Source organism: Apodemus sylvaticus, chromosome 4 (genome assembly GCF_947179515.1).
Source record: "Apodemus sylvaticus chromosome 4, mApoSyl1.1, whole genome shotgun sequence".
Lineage (NCBI taxonomy): Eukaryota > Metazoa > Chordata > Mammalia > Rodentia > Muridae > Apodemus > Apodemus sylvaticus.
In genome coordinates this window covers 114,013,666-114,030,410 of record NC_067475.1, presented here as the reverse complement: position 1 = coordinate 114,030,410, position 16,745 = coordinate 114,013,666, and the positions used below count along the sequence as shown (strand labels likewise).

Sequence of the window (16,745 nt, the reverse complement as noted above, 5' to 3'; positions counted from 1 at the left end):
TTCAAAATACCCAAATGATTTCCTGCATCTTACCAGATTCACCTCTGGCCTTAGCTGGACCATCTCATCTTTCAGTGATCTGGCCTTTACTTCCCTTTTAAGTTTTGTTTCCAGGGTCCTAACATTATTTTACTTTTTCCTGACAAATAGGTCCTGAATCCCCAGTGTATTATTTTACTGTTATAGCCCACTGCCTCCTATTTTGCCTTCACATTTCTCAGATATTCATTCTTCTCCAGACATGCTTTTTCTAACACACACCCCAGAAGCACGGGTTGTGCACTCTCAGTGAGTATAGACTGTGCTTTGAGTTTCATAAGACTGTGTTTGTCACCCGCAAATGGATGCAGTTCTAAACGCCTTATGAGTTTTACAGTTTTCTCACTGACAAGGAAGAAACTGGATGCCACTAAAAGACACCAACTATATGGTGTCTAAAGTAATTCTATGCAGAAGTTTACTAACTGTCCACTGTTAAGGGACTCTCCTGTGAAGGGGGTAGGCATGAGCTTTAGAACAGTTCTGACTAAGCAAAGCTCATCTGTAAGTATTGGAATTGGACCCAAATCTCTAATGTCTTAGGGTGGCTAGCCAAGGTCGTACTTTATGTATTTTAATATGACCTTGTTGAGGTAGATAACAAAAATTAAATGTTGAGTAGGGTCTCAGCATGGGTTTGTTTGCTTGTCCTGTCAGTCTTCTAGGACAAGTGGAAATGTCAGTTCAGAACACCAGACTTTTTTTTTTCTCTTTATCTTGTTTCTCTAGTTCTCAACATTTAGGCAAGAAGGATCATGGTCATTAAAAAAAAAAAACAAATGAAAAATACCTTCAAAGGGGAATAAATAAAATGCTATTTTGATAAAACCAAAACCCTGACCCATATAAAGTGTGTCTTGAGTTTAGAAATCACTACAGATTTTGTGGCATGTCAGTAAATTAGGTTGTGGCATTACCTTGGGAAATTAATGAGCATTTCCTAAAAACATCAGTTCTTTTCACTAACACAATGTGGAAAATCTCAGCCACATTAAGGCCCTCTGAGATGCAATTCAGTTAATAACCCCAAAATTTATGGACAGTGTGGGTCTCTGTGGATTCGAGAATCAGTAATGATTAAAATATTCCTGGAAGCAATGGCTTTGAAATATTAACCTACATAAAAGTCCAACGCAGAAACAACTCATTCAGGGATACCTTAATACCAGGAGCTTAGTTCACCAAAGAAGCAGATATATTTTAGCTAGATGAAATGTCCTATAAATCTCCCCAGTTTCATCCTACTAAACAAAAGGGAAGGAAAAAAAAGAAATTCTATAGTTGTCACAAAATGTCTTTTTGCATTTCCCATGCTGAATCTTAATTTTTTAAATGCCCGCAGACATTTGCTAAACGATTGATGACCATTCTCTGAAAAAAAAAAATTAGTTCTTTCAGACAGAGACAAATGGAGACTTTCAACCATGGCAGCCCTTTAATCTGCATGGTTGCTTTTATGGGAATACTTGAGGAGGCAGCAAAAATGAAAAGGCACTCTTCGTGTCATTGCTGTGTAACTTGGTCTTTTCTTTCTTGTGTGGTGCATGTGTGTATGTATGGTTGCACACGTGTGCATGTTCATTAGGAGGACAGAAGTTGAAGAATGGTGTCTCCCTACATCTTTCTAAGATTCACTGAGGTATGTCTCTCTCTGAGCCCGAAGCAAGAGCCAAGCCTAGCCGACTTTTGTGTGGGAGCTCAGGATGTGGACTCCAGGCAGGGCCTTGAACAGCAAGTGCTTTATCTACAGAAGCAAATCTCAGCAGCATTGTGTGAAACTCCCTGAGATGCTCACTCATGTCAGGACAAACACATCTGCATTATCATTATATATTCCTATTAATATGATGATTAATAGAATTAATCATCATAAGAATGACTATTAATCCTATTAATAGTCCTATTAATAAGGATGCAGTCAATCATATTAAATTCAAAGGATGCCTAAGAGTTAGCAAAACTTAAGGAATTAGAATCTTGCACCAATTTAAGCTGTTTACATGAACTTGTCTAGAGTTGATGAGTTTACTTGAGTCTCCATGACAATTTGGGGACCCACCTGGGACACATCTTCACCTCCTCACGCGGCACCCTTCCTTCCGACTAAATGTGGTCGAAGCAGCACCTTTATCACAGTTATCTATTGCAGCATTTAACTCTTCTAAAATGTAAAGAAAAATTCGATTTCATCTCCTAGAATGAGCCTCTCAACTGATTGAAATATGAAGCTTTCATTAAAAAAAAAAAAGGAATGGATTTGTAGAAATAAGGTCTAAGTGGCCATTTAGACTTGGTTAAAATTCTTTGATCATGAGGGCCAGAAGCGAATTGTGTCAGTAACAGGCATTCTGCTGTAAGCAGACACACAGAACTGAGCCCTCGGGACCTCTGAGAAAGGACGATAACACGGCTTTAGGAAGAGCGTTAACACAGCTGGTCTGGGAGGGTTCCATCCCCAAACTCTACCTCAAGCTCTTCAGGCACTTATATCATCTTAGTATGTCCTCCAGAGGGGAAGTCTGCTCATGTTCCCCTTAGGTTAATGACTTCTGTCTTTCTGGGTCATCTGACTATAGATGACTTCATATTCACTGGGTGGGCAGCTCCAGAAGGGACCAGGGAGCTATGCAACTGGAATGTGGGTTGACTTGCTTTCCGATTGGGATTTCAGTCTCGGCCTGGTCTTTCTAAAGACTGAAATTCCACCTCCTCACTCTCCATGCTAGGTGCCCCAAGGTTTTTTACTTCATTTTTTTTTCTAATAAAATGTAAATAGAGTCTTATTTTGAACATTTCCAAGAGTCTAAAACCTTTACCATCATCTTACTATACCATGCTAATGTGTTACACAAAACATTAAAACGAACAATTCTTAATTTGGGTGCAAACGATGTTGAGATTATTATGTTTTCTCAGGTTAAAATAAAGGAAATTTCCCTTTTAATAAAACAATTAGAATTCACTTTTTAACCTGAGCAAGGAAACTATGACTTGAAATTAAAATAAATTATAGTACATAAGCACTCTGACACTATCTGTTTTCCAGTGCAGCATACTACATACAGGTCCAGTTATAAATGTAAAAGATCTGAAAAACAAATGTAATTTGTTTTAATCTTTTCATAACTAAAAGGAAACCAGAAAAAGCCTCTCTCATCAGGTGGTAAGCTTTCCTATTAGCACTCCTTCAGAGATGGAGGACAGGACTCAGCAAGCTGTCTACGAACAAATAGTAAATATTTTAGACACTCTAATCCAATTGTTCTTGGATGCAATTGTGTATTTCTGCCAGCATGGCCAGCACAAAACAGACCATAGACAATACAAAAGTCAACAAGGGTGACTGTCCCATAAAGATGCTAAGATAAGAAACTTTACATTATTTCCATGTGTCATGAGTACTATATTATTATCTCTGTATTTTTCTCCAATCATGTGAGAGATTATAAACTATTCTTACCACAGCAATCATATATTCCCAAGGTCTGAATTCTCCTTTACCCATTTGCTCCAGCAAACAAAATGTAGGTTTCAATGTGCTTTTGAATAGTATAGTAAATAGGACAAAGTAGTATAATTTTGTATCAGTGTGATAAAAATACTTTAAATTATTTTATTAAATTTAATTTGTAATTTTTGCATTAAATTTATAGCATATATATACATATGTATAATATACATTAAAGATTACATTACTATTTTCATATTTTATTCCAGGTTATTTGAGACACTACAATCCCTATTTTGGTCAATATTTGGACTCATCAATCTCTATGTTACCAATGTCAAAGCCCAGCATGAGTTCACTGAGTTTGTTGGGGCCACCATGTTTGGCACATATAATGTCATCTCTCTGGTTGTCCTGCTGAACATGTTAATCGCTATGATGAATAATTCTTACCAACTAATTGCTGTAAGTTGACAATTTACTTTTAATTCAATATCCTTTCTGCATATGTTGTTCTCACCTCTATTCTATCTTATCATCAGAAGAAATAAAACTACAATCTGCTACTGATGAAAGATCAGAATTGTAAATGGTTAATTGGTGGTGTATATAAGCAGTAATATAGCATACATGACTGTGTATTAATCTATTTTTATACACAGAGTAACAGGGAAAATAAGTCAGCCTATGCTGCCAGGGAGCCACCACCGTCTAGCCATTTAGAATGAGATGGGTCACTTAGCAGCAGCCCATCAGGCTCAGCATGGTCTCTGTGCCTGTGATCTGCTAACTCAGCATCAACCAACTCACGCCAGCTTGGAAAGATGAAAATAAATCCTAGAGATAAATCTGCTGAAGAAAGAAAAGTTTTTTTCTTAAATCCAAAAAAATCAGAGGCTGGAAAGATGTCTTAGCATTTCAGAGCACTGGCTGCCCTTCTAAACATCCCAGGTTCTATTCCCAGCACCCACATGGCGCTAATGACAGATTGTTAACTCCACTCCGAGGGCATCTGATGTCCTCTTCTGGCTTCAACTGGCACCAGGCACACACATGGTGCATAGACCAATGGAATCAAATTTCTAAAAGCTTAGTAAATACAACAAATATAGAAATTATCTTTAATTCTCCAGACCAATATGTGACATGATATATAATATTAAAATTCTGGCTTGCAAACAACATAGCATGATTTATTCATAATCTTTCAAATTCTGCCTAGGTGTAATTGTTTGAATCTATAATCTCAGAAATTGGAAGGCTGAGATGGGCAAACCATTTTGGATTCAAGGCCAGCCTGAGCTACATAGTATGTTCCAGATCAGCCTAAGCTAAAACATGAGATACTGTGTCACAAAACACACAATCAATAAGAAAAATGGCTTACTAGCTGACTGATTATGATTGTGTAAGTGCTCTTTACCAAGGATTGTTATGGAAACATTGCAGCAATGGAGGTGGGGTCTTTGTCCATATAAAACTTTGAACTTATGAACTCATGGTCTAAGTCTACAGAGAACAGCTATATTTACAAACTGTAACAAACTATGGCACAAAACATGCATGAGAGGTCTTTCATAGTCACACCTTAGTACACAGCATAACTAGATGCTGTCCAATTTTTTCCCACGTAGCAGTAGTTATGGTGTGCCCGAGTCTATAGCAGAACTTCTGAACTGCTACTATGATCTTGGTCAAGTGGAACTCTGAATTTTAGTTCGATTTTCTTCACAGAGGTAAATTTTTCTCCTACCTCTCACTGATGAAAAAAAGGCAGGACACAAAAATCCAACATCTGTGTGTTTGATTCATATATGTAAGAATTCCTCTGGCTCTGCTAACCTGGGTATGAACACAAGAATTTGTGGCTATACAGAACCTCATAGAACATCCAAGAGCCTGAAACTTTTGTTTTTGTTTTTGTTTGGGGGGGGGGTTATTTTATTTTAATTTTTTTGTTTTGGTTTGGGTTTTTTCTTTTCTTTGTTTTGTTTTGTTTAGGCAGATACCACATATATCCAGACCACCAGAAAAGAACAGAAACTCATCACTGCCAAGCTAGGTACAGAGACACTGTCAACATTTGGGGTCCTGTGGAACCAGCTTTGCCCAGAAGAAAACATTACTCAAGAGTAGTGTGACACTGACTCATAGATTTTTTTTTTTTTAATGAATCTTGTTTTTCTAGGCAGTGGATGGAAAACAATCCTCTGAGCTTCCATTTTATTTAGTCCAAACTCTGAAACTATTGTAAGACAGGCAGGCGTCAGGACAGAGTTAGCGAACCCTCAGTATCATGTGAGGGTAACCCTCGTGGGATGTTTGCATGTTGAGCATTGAAGCCCGTGTGTCCGAGAATCACAACACTGACTCTGCAAGACCTCTTTTTTGTTCCTGCCTCCCACACCTCAGAACCACAGGGTAAATCAAAGAACAGAGGGAGGTTAGCACAAGCTGTAACCAAAACCTTCTCTTTTTACATTGATCATAAATTTCTTATGCATCTACTGTGTATCAGTCATATACCTGATTTCTTAAAAGTTCATTGTCTCAAAATGTATAACAGGAACAAAAGAAATTATCAAATAATTTCAACATTGAGAAGAGAGAATAGATCTGCTGAGAATGTGCCTCCTCTGCTGTTCTAGATTTCCACGGGGTGCATAACTTGAACTGAGCAATGGTGTACGAGGCATGTAGCCTCATGATTATGCTGGACTAACAGATTATATTTGGCCACCATCCCGGAACACAACTATCCTGCTTAATTGCTCTCATATAATAATTGCACCCAGACTCGGTGCTGTGTTGGGGGCAGTATGCTGCATTGTGTGTTGGTGGGATTTCTCTGTAAATTTGCACCAGTAGTCTGAAAGAGTTATCCATGTGGAAACATATCTGTGAAGACGTTCCCTGAAGCACCAAATGCTCATCAGTGAGCATCTGTGCACGTGGCATTCAACTAAGCACTGTACAAGGCCTGGACTGAGATGTAAAGCCATGCCTCTGGCTGGCACCTAATGAGGCTGAACCAGGCAATTTCCAGGGCTAGAAATGCAGCATGGGCTCCCAGTTGTAACTAATCACTACGATCTCTCTAATACACAATGGTAGATCTCTGTTTCCATGAAGAAGGATGGACAGAGTGACAGTGACATATGTCCCTACTGGGTAAGCCGTGGTCTCTGGGAGTTAGCAGTGTTTTTATAAGCCATCTAATTAATGTTCCAAGAGCATTAGGTTTTGTGAAGTTTATATTACCTTGTGAATTATGAAGCCTGTCTGCAGTTGTCATTGTCTTTCGTTCAGGACCATGCAGATATAGAATGGAAATTTGCTCGAACAAAGCTTTGGATGAGCTACTTTGAAGAAGGAGGTACCCTGCCTACACCTTTCAATGTCATCCCAAGCCCCAAGTCCCTGTGGTACCTGGTCAAGTGGATATGGACACACTTATGTAAGAAAAAGATGAGAAGAAAGCCAGAAAGCTTCGGGACAATTGGGGTAAGGGCATATCCTATTAGTGTTAAAAAAGCTGTCGAGCATGTGTTCGCGTAGACTTGATTCTTTACTGAATATGGCAGATATGATATGGGCAGAACTTATGACTTCTTGTCCTGACTGATTGAGCACAGTGAAGTTTAACTGTACATTGCTTGTGTCCAACTCCCTGACAGAGAAGCTAGGACACTTCCCCAGCTTGTTTTCTGAATGAAAGACATAATTTACATCTCAGTAGGATCCACCCTCTTCAAAGAGGCAACCCCATTCTGTTAGCCTAGGCTTGGGGCCACAGCCCTCTTTCTCTATATCCTGTTTTCTAGCTTTTCTGCAATTGCAACAATGATTTATCTGTGCCATAGCTAACACATGTGTCTTTCTCCCTCTAAACTGTAGAGGCTATGAGGAAAGATGCATGCTATAGTGTCTTCGAGTCCTAGAGTCTAGCACTGACTCCATCATTCAGGATGATGTTGACTGTTGGTGTGCCAGCTACAACCTTTATAAGTCTTTATTAAGATCTGTTCCCTTCAGTCCTATGGCTGTGGAGAGACTTCATGACTACACAAACTCATATAAAGGAAAGCATTTCATTTAGGATTGTTTATAGTTTCAGAGATTTAGTCTATTGTCATCATGGTCCAAAGCATGGCGACATGCAGGCAGACATGGTGCTGGAGAAGTAACTCAACAGTTTTATATCTGGATCTGCAGGCAGCACAGGGGGCAGGGGGCTCGGGATATCTTTGGCTTCTGAAATCCCAAAGCCCAACCCCAGTGATAGGATTCCTCCAACAAGACCACACCCACTTAAACAAGGCCATATCTTCTACCCTATCAAACAACATAACCCCTTAACTACCTATTCAAATATATGAGCCGATTTTAGGCCATTCTCTTTCAAATTACCATATTTTATTCCCTGGCCCGAATAAGCTTACATCCATATTATAATGCAAAAATACATTCAGGCCAATTTAAAAAATCTCCTTAGTCTGTGACAGACTCAACCCTATTTAAAAGTTGAAAGTCTCTTCTGAGACTCAAAGCAATCTCTTAACTGCAATCCCCTGTAAAATAAAAAACCAGATCCCATACTTCCAACATACAGTGAAAATGAGCATATTGAGGAAACAGTGGACCAACGAAAGACCTAAAAGCTGCACAGTAAACTCCAAACTCTGTATCTCCATGTCTAATATCAAAATGCTCTCCAGACTTTCAACTCCTTTCAGCTTTGTTGACTGCAGCACAGATGGTTCCACACTTGGTCTACAGCTTTCCTCGGGAAGTATTCCACAGCTCTGCATCTCCAACATCTTGAATTCTCCAATGAAATCCAGGATTCACCTTCACAGCTTCATGCAAGAGAGGGCTCTATGCAAGGGCAGCCCTAACATACACCTAGCCTCAGTAGCTTTCCTTAGTCTAAGAGGGAGGTTCCATAACCCTTTTCTTATATTCAAAAACTGCCAAGTGCTGCTGCTTTCTGGGGCTGGAACTTGGCCATCCCATTCAAATACATTTTTAACAGGGTCTGTTTTCAGTGGTTTTCTTCACAGCTTATGTTTTCCTTTACTTTTCACAAGTTGGAAGCATATGTGTGGGGTCTTGCCCTGAGGTGACCACTTCCTTTATTTCATATAAGATCAGGCTTTGCTTTAAACATTTTTATCACCTTGAACAATGGGGTTTTCTCTATTATACTTCTTGGTGCTCCTTTTCTCCTCAAATTGTACATTTATTTTTGTTTTCCTTGCCCACCTTAGTCTTTTCCACAATAGATTCCCATGGGACTGGCCACTAATAACCATGAAACACAGTCCATACTAGGCTATCTTGAAATCTCCTCTGCTAATGCCATTATTCTAAATCTCTTCAATTTAGCCCCAATCAGACAGTTTTTAAAAGGACAAAATGGAGCCACGTTTCTTGGCAAAATATCACAGGAACAATCTCTAAGCCACTTACTAATATTCTCTCTGAAACCTCGTGAGCAGGGCCATCATTATCTTCCCTGCTCCTATCACTATGGCACATCAATCCTGCTTAGAGCATTCAAATGCTTTCCTAATCTAAAGCCCCAAAGTCCACATTTCACCAACAGCAAGCATGGTCAGAGCAATACTCCAATTCCTGGTACCAACTTCTGTCTTAATACCTAAAGACCATGCATGCAAATATGAGTGTATGGGGCCATTAATACTCAAACCACCACAGGTCCTGGTATTCTGAAAGCTTCTACTTGGCCTACTGTAGCAGCAAAGGCTTTGATCTGGGCTTTTCAGTTCCAGCTCCCTTTCAGCTTGAGTTCTTCTTAATATTTCTTTCTATTTACAGAATTCAATTTTCTAATGCTAAGTTGACTTTGTCATTTCACTCAACTGTATGTCTATGTTTTATCGAACATCACTTAGGCATTTCTTGTTAAGTTATCTCTTTAAGTTCATTGGGGTGTTTGTTCTTGTCTTTTTAAACTTCTTTATTTCTTTGAAGTTTATGAGGATTATTTTGAAATCTGTATCCTGTGTTATTTTAAAATCTGTGTTTATCCAGGTCATTCTCATTGGAAACCATTTCTATAGGAGTCCTTGGTTAGGGTCAGGTACATGCATTCTTGTTGGAGACCATTCTTATAGGAGCTTGGTTGGAGACTGGGACATAATGTCTTGGCCTTTTCTATTGTTTTTGTTTTGCTGTGTGACCTGGGCATGTGGACTTCTTTCATGTGTCTAGTCTGAGAGTCTTGCCTGTGTCACGTTGGGCCAATGTGGCAGCTATATATCTTGAGGTGGCCTTGGGAATGTGAAAATGGCATGGATAGGATTAATCTAGAAGTAACACACCAGTAAAAGTGTGTAGAAGCTGTAAAACTAGAAACTGGGCCTGGATTGTGGTGCTGGCACTGGCAGGTGAGGGGCTTCCCTCTTGTCCTTGATTATACACTCACACAGCAGCTTATGATTAGCTTTCACCAGCTCTCTCCTACAGAGCGTGCCATGAATTATCCATTCAACCCAGTATCAATTCTAATTTAATGAGACTGGCATGAGAGAGTTGCTGCTCAGGAGAGTGGTTTTGTTTGCTTCTATATACAACGACCTCTGAGCTTGAGGAATCACAGTTGGAGAATATATGTGACCATACAAATCACATCTGGATTAGGAAAATAACATAGAAGCCTCCTAAAAACTTGCTGTCTTATGATTTTAAGAAAGAGTAGAATTCTTTTACTTTAAATGTTTAATTTGTCCACTAAGCTGTGTTAAATTCAAGTAATTTTTAAAATATTGTAGACTAGTGAATTGAACAGAAAAAGTCTTTTGGGATCACAGTAAGTAACAATGGCATATGTTCCTCAGGTCAGTAACTCAGCTAGAATTTGAGGTGTAGATGAAATATGAAGGTGGGACCCCATTCTTGAAGGCCCCAGTGGGGAAAGTACAGCAGTGAAGATATTACAATAATATTTGCTAAAAAAAAAACCTAATCAATATGTTAATGTGGTAATACCCAAGATGCTATACAAACAATGCATGCAATAACTGGCATTGTGTGTAAAATATGTGCAAAGTGTTTTCTGGGATGTGCACTTTCAGTTTACTTCTTCCTGGAGTAAAAATATATTTACTGTATTTCAATATAAGATTTTTTTAAAGGCAGGATCACATTATGTAGTCCAGACTAGCCTGGAATTCTCAGAGATGTACCTGCCTTTACAACCCCAGTGCTGGGATTAAAAGGCTGCACCACCACACCTGACTAAATCTCTAAGATTGTTTTAAATGGTTCTTCAAGGGGAAAAGACAGCAATAATTGTGTTCCTTTAGTCAATATGGCCTAGTACATTACTTCACATACAAGTGTTTTGATTTTGAAAAAAGGAAAACTGACTCATGGAAATGTGTCTTTCATATTTTAGGCAAATCAAGGGGGAACCTGGGGCTTTAATATGCCCTTGAAATTTGTTACAATCTACTACACTCTCATCTTAATACTATATCCTCCTGTTCTGTCCACACAAAGGCTAGAGGACCTCTCTAAGAACTGCCTCTTTGCTGTCTCCAAAGACCCTCTCTGACAGTCACTAGTCTATGGCACCTCCAGTTCTTAGGTGCAAGGAAGGTCTTGAAATTCACTTGGACTTCCTCCCTTCTCAGCACTGAGGAACACAAACCCTGGTTTGCTTCTGAAGTCAGAAAAAGTTTAGTTCTTTCAAGGTGCATGATCACAGATACATGACCACAGATGATATTCAGTTTTCTATTAATGGACCAATTCAATTTTCAGAAGGAGACCTTAAATGGTGTGAGTTCCAGAGGTTCTTTTTTTTTTTTTTTTTTTTTTTTTGACTGTAGATTACTGTCCTCAAAACACAAAAATTCTTCTGATTCTCTACATTTAAATTTACATTTTTGGCTCCCATCTGATTCACAGTAAGATAGTTTAAGCTAATTGGCAACAAACTATTAATTTTTTCCTTTGCAATATTTTCCTAAACTTGTGCATGTTTTAGTGATTTGAGAATTTATGTCAAACCAAATGTTCTGAGTTATACCTGCCTCTTCCACCTTCTTTGCAACATTAAACAGCCCTTATTTTCTCCCCTTAAGGGTCTTGGGTAACCTTTGTTCCAACCAAACTCAGAATTTGGTTTTTTTCTATTCTCTAAAAATGTAATAATTTGGCTTGTTAATTCTTAGTTATGGTGTGAGTCTCTCTCTCTCTCTCTCTCTCTCTCTCTCTCTCTCTCTCTCTCTGTGTGTGTGTGTGTGTGTGTGTGTGTGTGAGAGAGAGAGAGAGAGAGAGAGAGAGAGAGAGATTATTTGTATAGCTTACTTTTATCTACAAAACAAAAAGAACATGAATTGATTATTGTGAAACTGACCCAGAAAGGTGCTTCAGTGGTGAAACATGCTTTTTGCTAAGCCTGAAGAGCTGGATCCACATGGTAGAAGGAGAGAACCAATTCCTAAAAATTATCCTCTGACCTCTGTACATGTGCTATGACACTTGTACACACACACACACACACACACTCACACACACACACATGTGCACACACAAAATTAATGCATGTAGTTTCATTTTTTAAAAAAGATGATTTTCAGACTGTAGAAGAGTTAATGAGGACAAAGGGTGCAAAGTCATTGCTGTTGCTGTAAGGGCACTCAGTTGTGATGTCACATTTGACCAACCTCTGTGACAGTTTGCAGCATGGACACTTGATGGTAAAAGTTTACACACACACACACACACACACACACACACACACTCCACACCAGACTGGTGACATGCAATTTCCAAAATCAAATCAAGTCTTAAAATCCGTTCTCATCATCCCCCAAAGGGAACTTAGAGATCAGCCAGTTCCACCATTTTCTTTAGAAAACAACTTGTTTACTTTATCCAGTTTCTCATGATCCCTTAGGGACAAAGCTTCTTGGGGACAGAAGCAAGGGGGAGGGGGGACAAACAAGTCCTTTGTTTCTCAGTGTACTTGGCTTCCCATCACCCTCTCTTACTCCCTGGAAAGTCTGAGGAGTGAACAGCGTGTTTCTGGGTCTCACACTCAAGTTTTGAACTTTCTATGAGGCCTGCAGAGATCTCAGGTGACTATAACTCAAAGCCCTGATTTGAACAGGTGGTTTTGAATTCTACTCTGACCCACAACATGTGTAAATTTATGCTATGCTTTCAAATAATTCACAATTCAGCCAGAGATGATGATCTTTGAGGCATTCTCTCTAACCTTCTTACTGTGGTTATTTAGAGAGTCTTGTCACCCATAAGTTGTGTGAATTCACACTGCTGGTCATTCAATGCATATCCTCAGAAAGAGTCTAGAACCACAGGTCTTTTTGGGAGTGACTGCCCTGGTCACCCTCCAAGAGCCATTATTGATGATTTCATCTTGTCGTTCAAGCTTCCTGACAATAGTGATTCAATAATTAACTAATGTTTGTCTTAACCTCAGACTTCCTCTGATGGATAATTGATATTTTCAGGTAAATCAGCCTTTCACTTGATTACTTTATGCAAGAAAACAAATGATGAAGAAATGTTTTATTGTTGAGCAAAACCTTTATGAAGGAACTACACCCATTATTGACAGATGTTCTTTCCCTAGGCAATCATAAAAATCCCACTGGAAGGCCAATTACGGAGAGTACACTAATCAAATGATAACAAAATCATGAGTCTGAGAATTTTTTTCTTTTTATTGTATATCTATGCCCTCTTGGAGGTCAGAATAATGTGTTGAATCCCCTGGAACAGAGTTGCAGATGGTTGTGAGTTACCATGTGCGTGCTAGGAACCAAACTTGAGCCCTCTGCAAGAGCAGCCAGTGCTCTTAACCATGGTGCCATCTCTATAGTCCGTTATCAAATGTTTGCCAGTGCTTTCAGTGGTGCTAAAGCTTTAGTCCTCAGACTCCAGCTTATACCAGAATCATCTAAAATTCTTTTTTAGATTGAAAATTTAATGAGAAATCCCTATTCAAAGAAAGCCTTATGATCTGTCTCAGCTTTATAAGCTAAAAATCAACCTCTGTGCTTATTGTTGGAATGGCTTAAATACATTTAATTAAAGGCCAAGAAGGCTAAGGTAATGCCTCTCCCAAAGCATTTAATTAAAGTGAAACAATCTTAATGCTGCAGACAGGGTGGGTTTGTAACTGGGATGCTTAAGTTAATAGGGCAACATAGTAACACCCCAAACTACCATATCTTTGATAAAACCATGGCATTTCTTGAGTTTTAGATTTTCCACTGTGTGATCTTCTCTTTTGTGCATAGTAAAACATGAAGCAGAGTCTCAGGGTCGTCCAGTGCCAGCCAGCCTCTGGATGTAGATGAGCAATTAAAGAGTCAGCAGTAGCCACAGAAATACAATTAATTAAGTCAGTGACAAGAGAATTAGAACCTGTGAATTTGCTGCCCCCCTCCCACTCCCCATCAGTTGTAAAGGAAGAAAGACAGTGGTCCCTGCCTATACTTCATCTTTAGTGGTAGTTTGTCAAAATGTACAGATCAAGCTTCACTTCCCTCAGTGGGCTTGTCTGTGGATGGACCTAACAGAAAGGGCAGCGGCCATCCATGAAAACCCTGGTTCCCCTGAGTTACTGCTGTAAGCTTTGCTGGGAATGGTTTATTCAACTTGATTTTTTGTTTTTTGTTGTTGTTGTTGTTGTTGTTGTTTTTTGAAAATAGCTATTTACATGTAGTTGGTTGAGAACTCACACCAAGGATATTTTCTCATCTGTGAGGATTAAGATAAGAACATCATGGGAATACATGGCACATGTCATTCTTGTCATACACTATCAAGGGCACAAGCTATAAGAACATTGACTCTCATGTTTGGAATAGGGTAGTGTGTAAGATATAATATCTATACATATATGAATATGGATGTAATATATGTGTGCATATGTATAAGTCAGCTGAATATACTTATATTTCAAAAGGAGTCTAAAATTCTGACACAGTAATTGGAATTTCTGTAAGAAGATTTGGGAGTTTTCAGTAATCTGTAATTCATCCTTTGTATTTTAGCATTTGCAGTAGAGGAACTACAGATTCTTTGAAATACTGTGACTTTCCAGAGGCAGCTTGGAAACTGAAATATTGTTTCCTTCTTGTAAACCAAGAGGACTCTATGAAAAAGTGCAGTTGATTATCACTTTTGACGGATTTCATTTTTACACATTTCAATTTGCTTGTTCAAATGGGGGCGGTATGGGGTGTGCTTGGTGCTCTTGGAACTTCAGGAATGAGGCTCTGATCACTTGGCCTGACACGATGGCATCTGGGCATCCTGCATCTTTATTTTGTACATTTAGAATGTGTGCTTATGAAGGGGAATTCACAACTGCATGCTGCGGTGGTGAGAAAGTATTTTCTAGAGGACACTAAGTAAATTCGTCTCAAGCAGAGTCAAACTGCAATTTCTGGAGTAAAGATTCCTTCCTGCACTGGCCCCTAGCCATTTTACAGTTCTGAAGGAGAGCACAGCAGGTTGCATCCTTAATAGGATTCACTGAGCAGAGAAAGACTAAAAGGCATAATTCATGGGCCGGCCGGGAACTTAGTGACAGACAGAAACCAGAGTGGAAATGAAAGAAAATGACCCTGAACATTGACTGCAGGGAATCAGCTTTTGCAGAAAGCCTGACATTCCACGTGGTAGACCTGGAAAAAAATAGAAGCTAAAAAGCCAGCAAATGTCACAGTGCATCCCCCAGAGCCCCTCTCCTGTTGCAAACCTCTCTCTCAGCTCATAGGAACCTCTCTCTGCATCTGTTGGAACCTCAGTTTCCCTTGCACAGTTCAGGTTTCTTACTACTTCATTTTTTCCCATTAGTTCTATGATTCAAATGAAGCCTAACACTTCAGGTGGAACCTGACACGCGGGTACCTTCAGTCTGCCATCCCACCAGGGAACAATCCACATGCGATCCAGCTGCATACAGGTTATTGACAAAGAGAACAACAATGCCACCATGTGTATGTCTTCCAAAATACTCTCCCTAGACTCCAGCTAAATTAAGTCTTTGATCTTGGCCCATTTTAATGTCAGGCAGAGTTGACAACCAATCTAATTAAAAATAAAAGCTACAAAATGCAACTTTCAGCACTGCAAAGGCTTCACAGAAATCTGATTATCCTCATTCACTTAGTGCTTTTCAATTAAATACCCTGATTACATTATTGTTATAAACACACCTCAGTCAATTCAAGCTTTGGTTTGTTACAGTGACAATAATGATGCAGTCTCTTCTCGGACAATAGAAGAAGGCTCTTGAAAGTTAGCAGATCTTTACCCATAGCAAGGCAACAAATATCCCAAGTATATTTGAGGTAGGTCTGATAGATGTCATTTAAAGATATCACTAATTGGCAACAATTTATTATGTGTGTTGCAAAGGGTATACATGAATTTAGCTATCTTCCTCTTCTTACTTCCAATGTTTAAGTTAGAAATCCCAAGCCCCTAGTACCTTGGAATATGAGCTTGTTGGTGGTGTTATTTTTTAAAGCTATTTTATTGGGTTCTTATACCTCTCTTTCCCTTCCAACCCTATTTCACACTAATCCCTTCCAACCCCCCAACTCTAGGTAGAAGAGGAAGGTTAGGGGGAAAGGGGGGTACACCTCTTTCAGCAACAAAATGGACTAGTTCCTGCTGAGTAAGGATGTTATGTTTCATGGGGCCAGTCCAATGTTTGTTCTAAGGATATCTCCTTCTGCTGCTGCTTTGTCGTCATTGTCATAGTCGTTGTTGTCCTCCTCCTCCTTCTCCTCCTCCTCCTCATCCCTTTCTTCTTCGTCTTCTTCTTCTTCTTCTTCTTCTTCTTCTTCTTCTTCTTCTTCTTCTTCTTCTTCTTCTTCTTCTTCTTCTTCTTCTTCTTCTTCTTCTTGTTTTGCTTAAGAAGCAAACCTCAACCACAGCAACTAGGAGCAGTAGGAGGATCAACAGCCACTTCTAAGCTATCTAGGGGCTCTTCCTTTTCAGACTCCCAAGAATTAAACCATCTGCAGCTGGCTGGTACATGAGGTAAATCATAATCACCTGCTGTGAAGCCGCCTCTTATCTCATACCTGGGATTAAAACAAAAACATATTCACATAACATACCTGGATTTTTAAAGACACAAAAAAATCTACAGCTTACTATAGCTTTATGTAGGCTGAGGCCATCAGGGCTTTGTAAGATTTCAGTCATGTGCAGACACAGGTACTATGTAAAGCTC

The 16,745-nt window shown here is 39.2% G+C and overlaps 1 protein-coding gene across 1 annotated transcript in view; it reads left to right on the top strand.

Moving 5' to 3' along the window:
* The window catches only part of Trpc4 (transient receptor potential cation channel subfamily C member 4), a 137,160-nt gene that overhangs the window by 114,010 nt on the left and 6,405 nt on the right, over positions 1-16,745 (top strand). The window contains exons 6-7 of the mRNA XM_052180968.1: positions 3,757-3,952; positions 6,797-6,991. Of these exons, the coding sequence (XP_052036928.1) occupies positions 3,757-3,952; positions 6,797-6,991 (391 nt within the window). The remainder of the gene's footprint in view (positions 1-3,756; positions 3,953-6,796; positions 6,992-16,745) is intronic.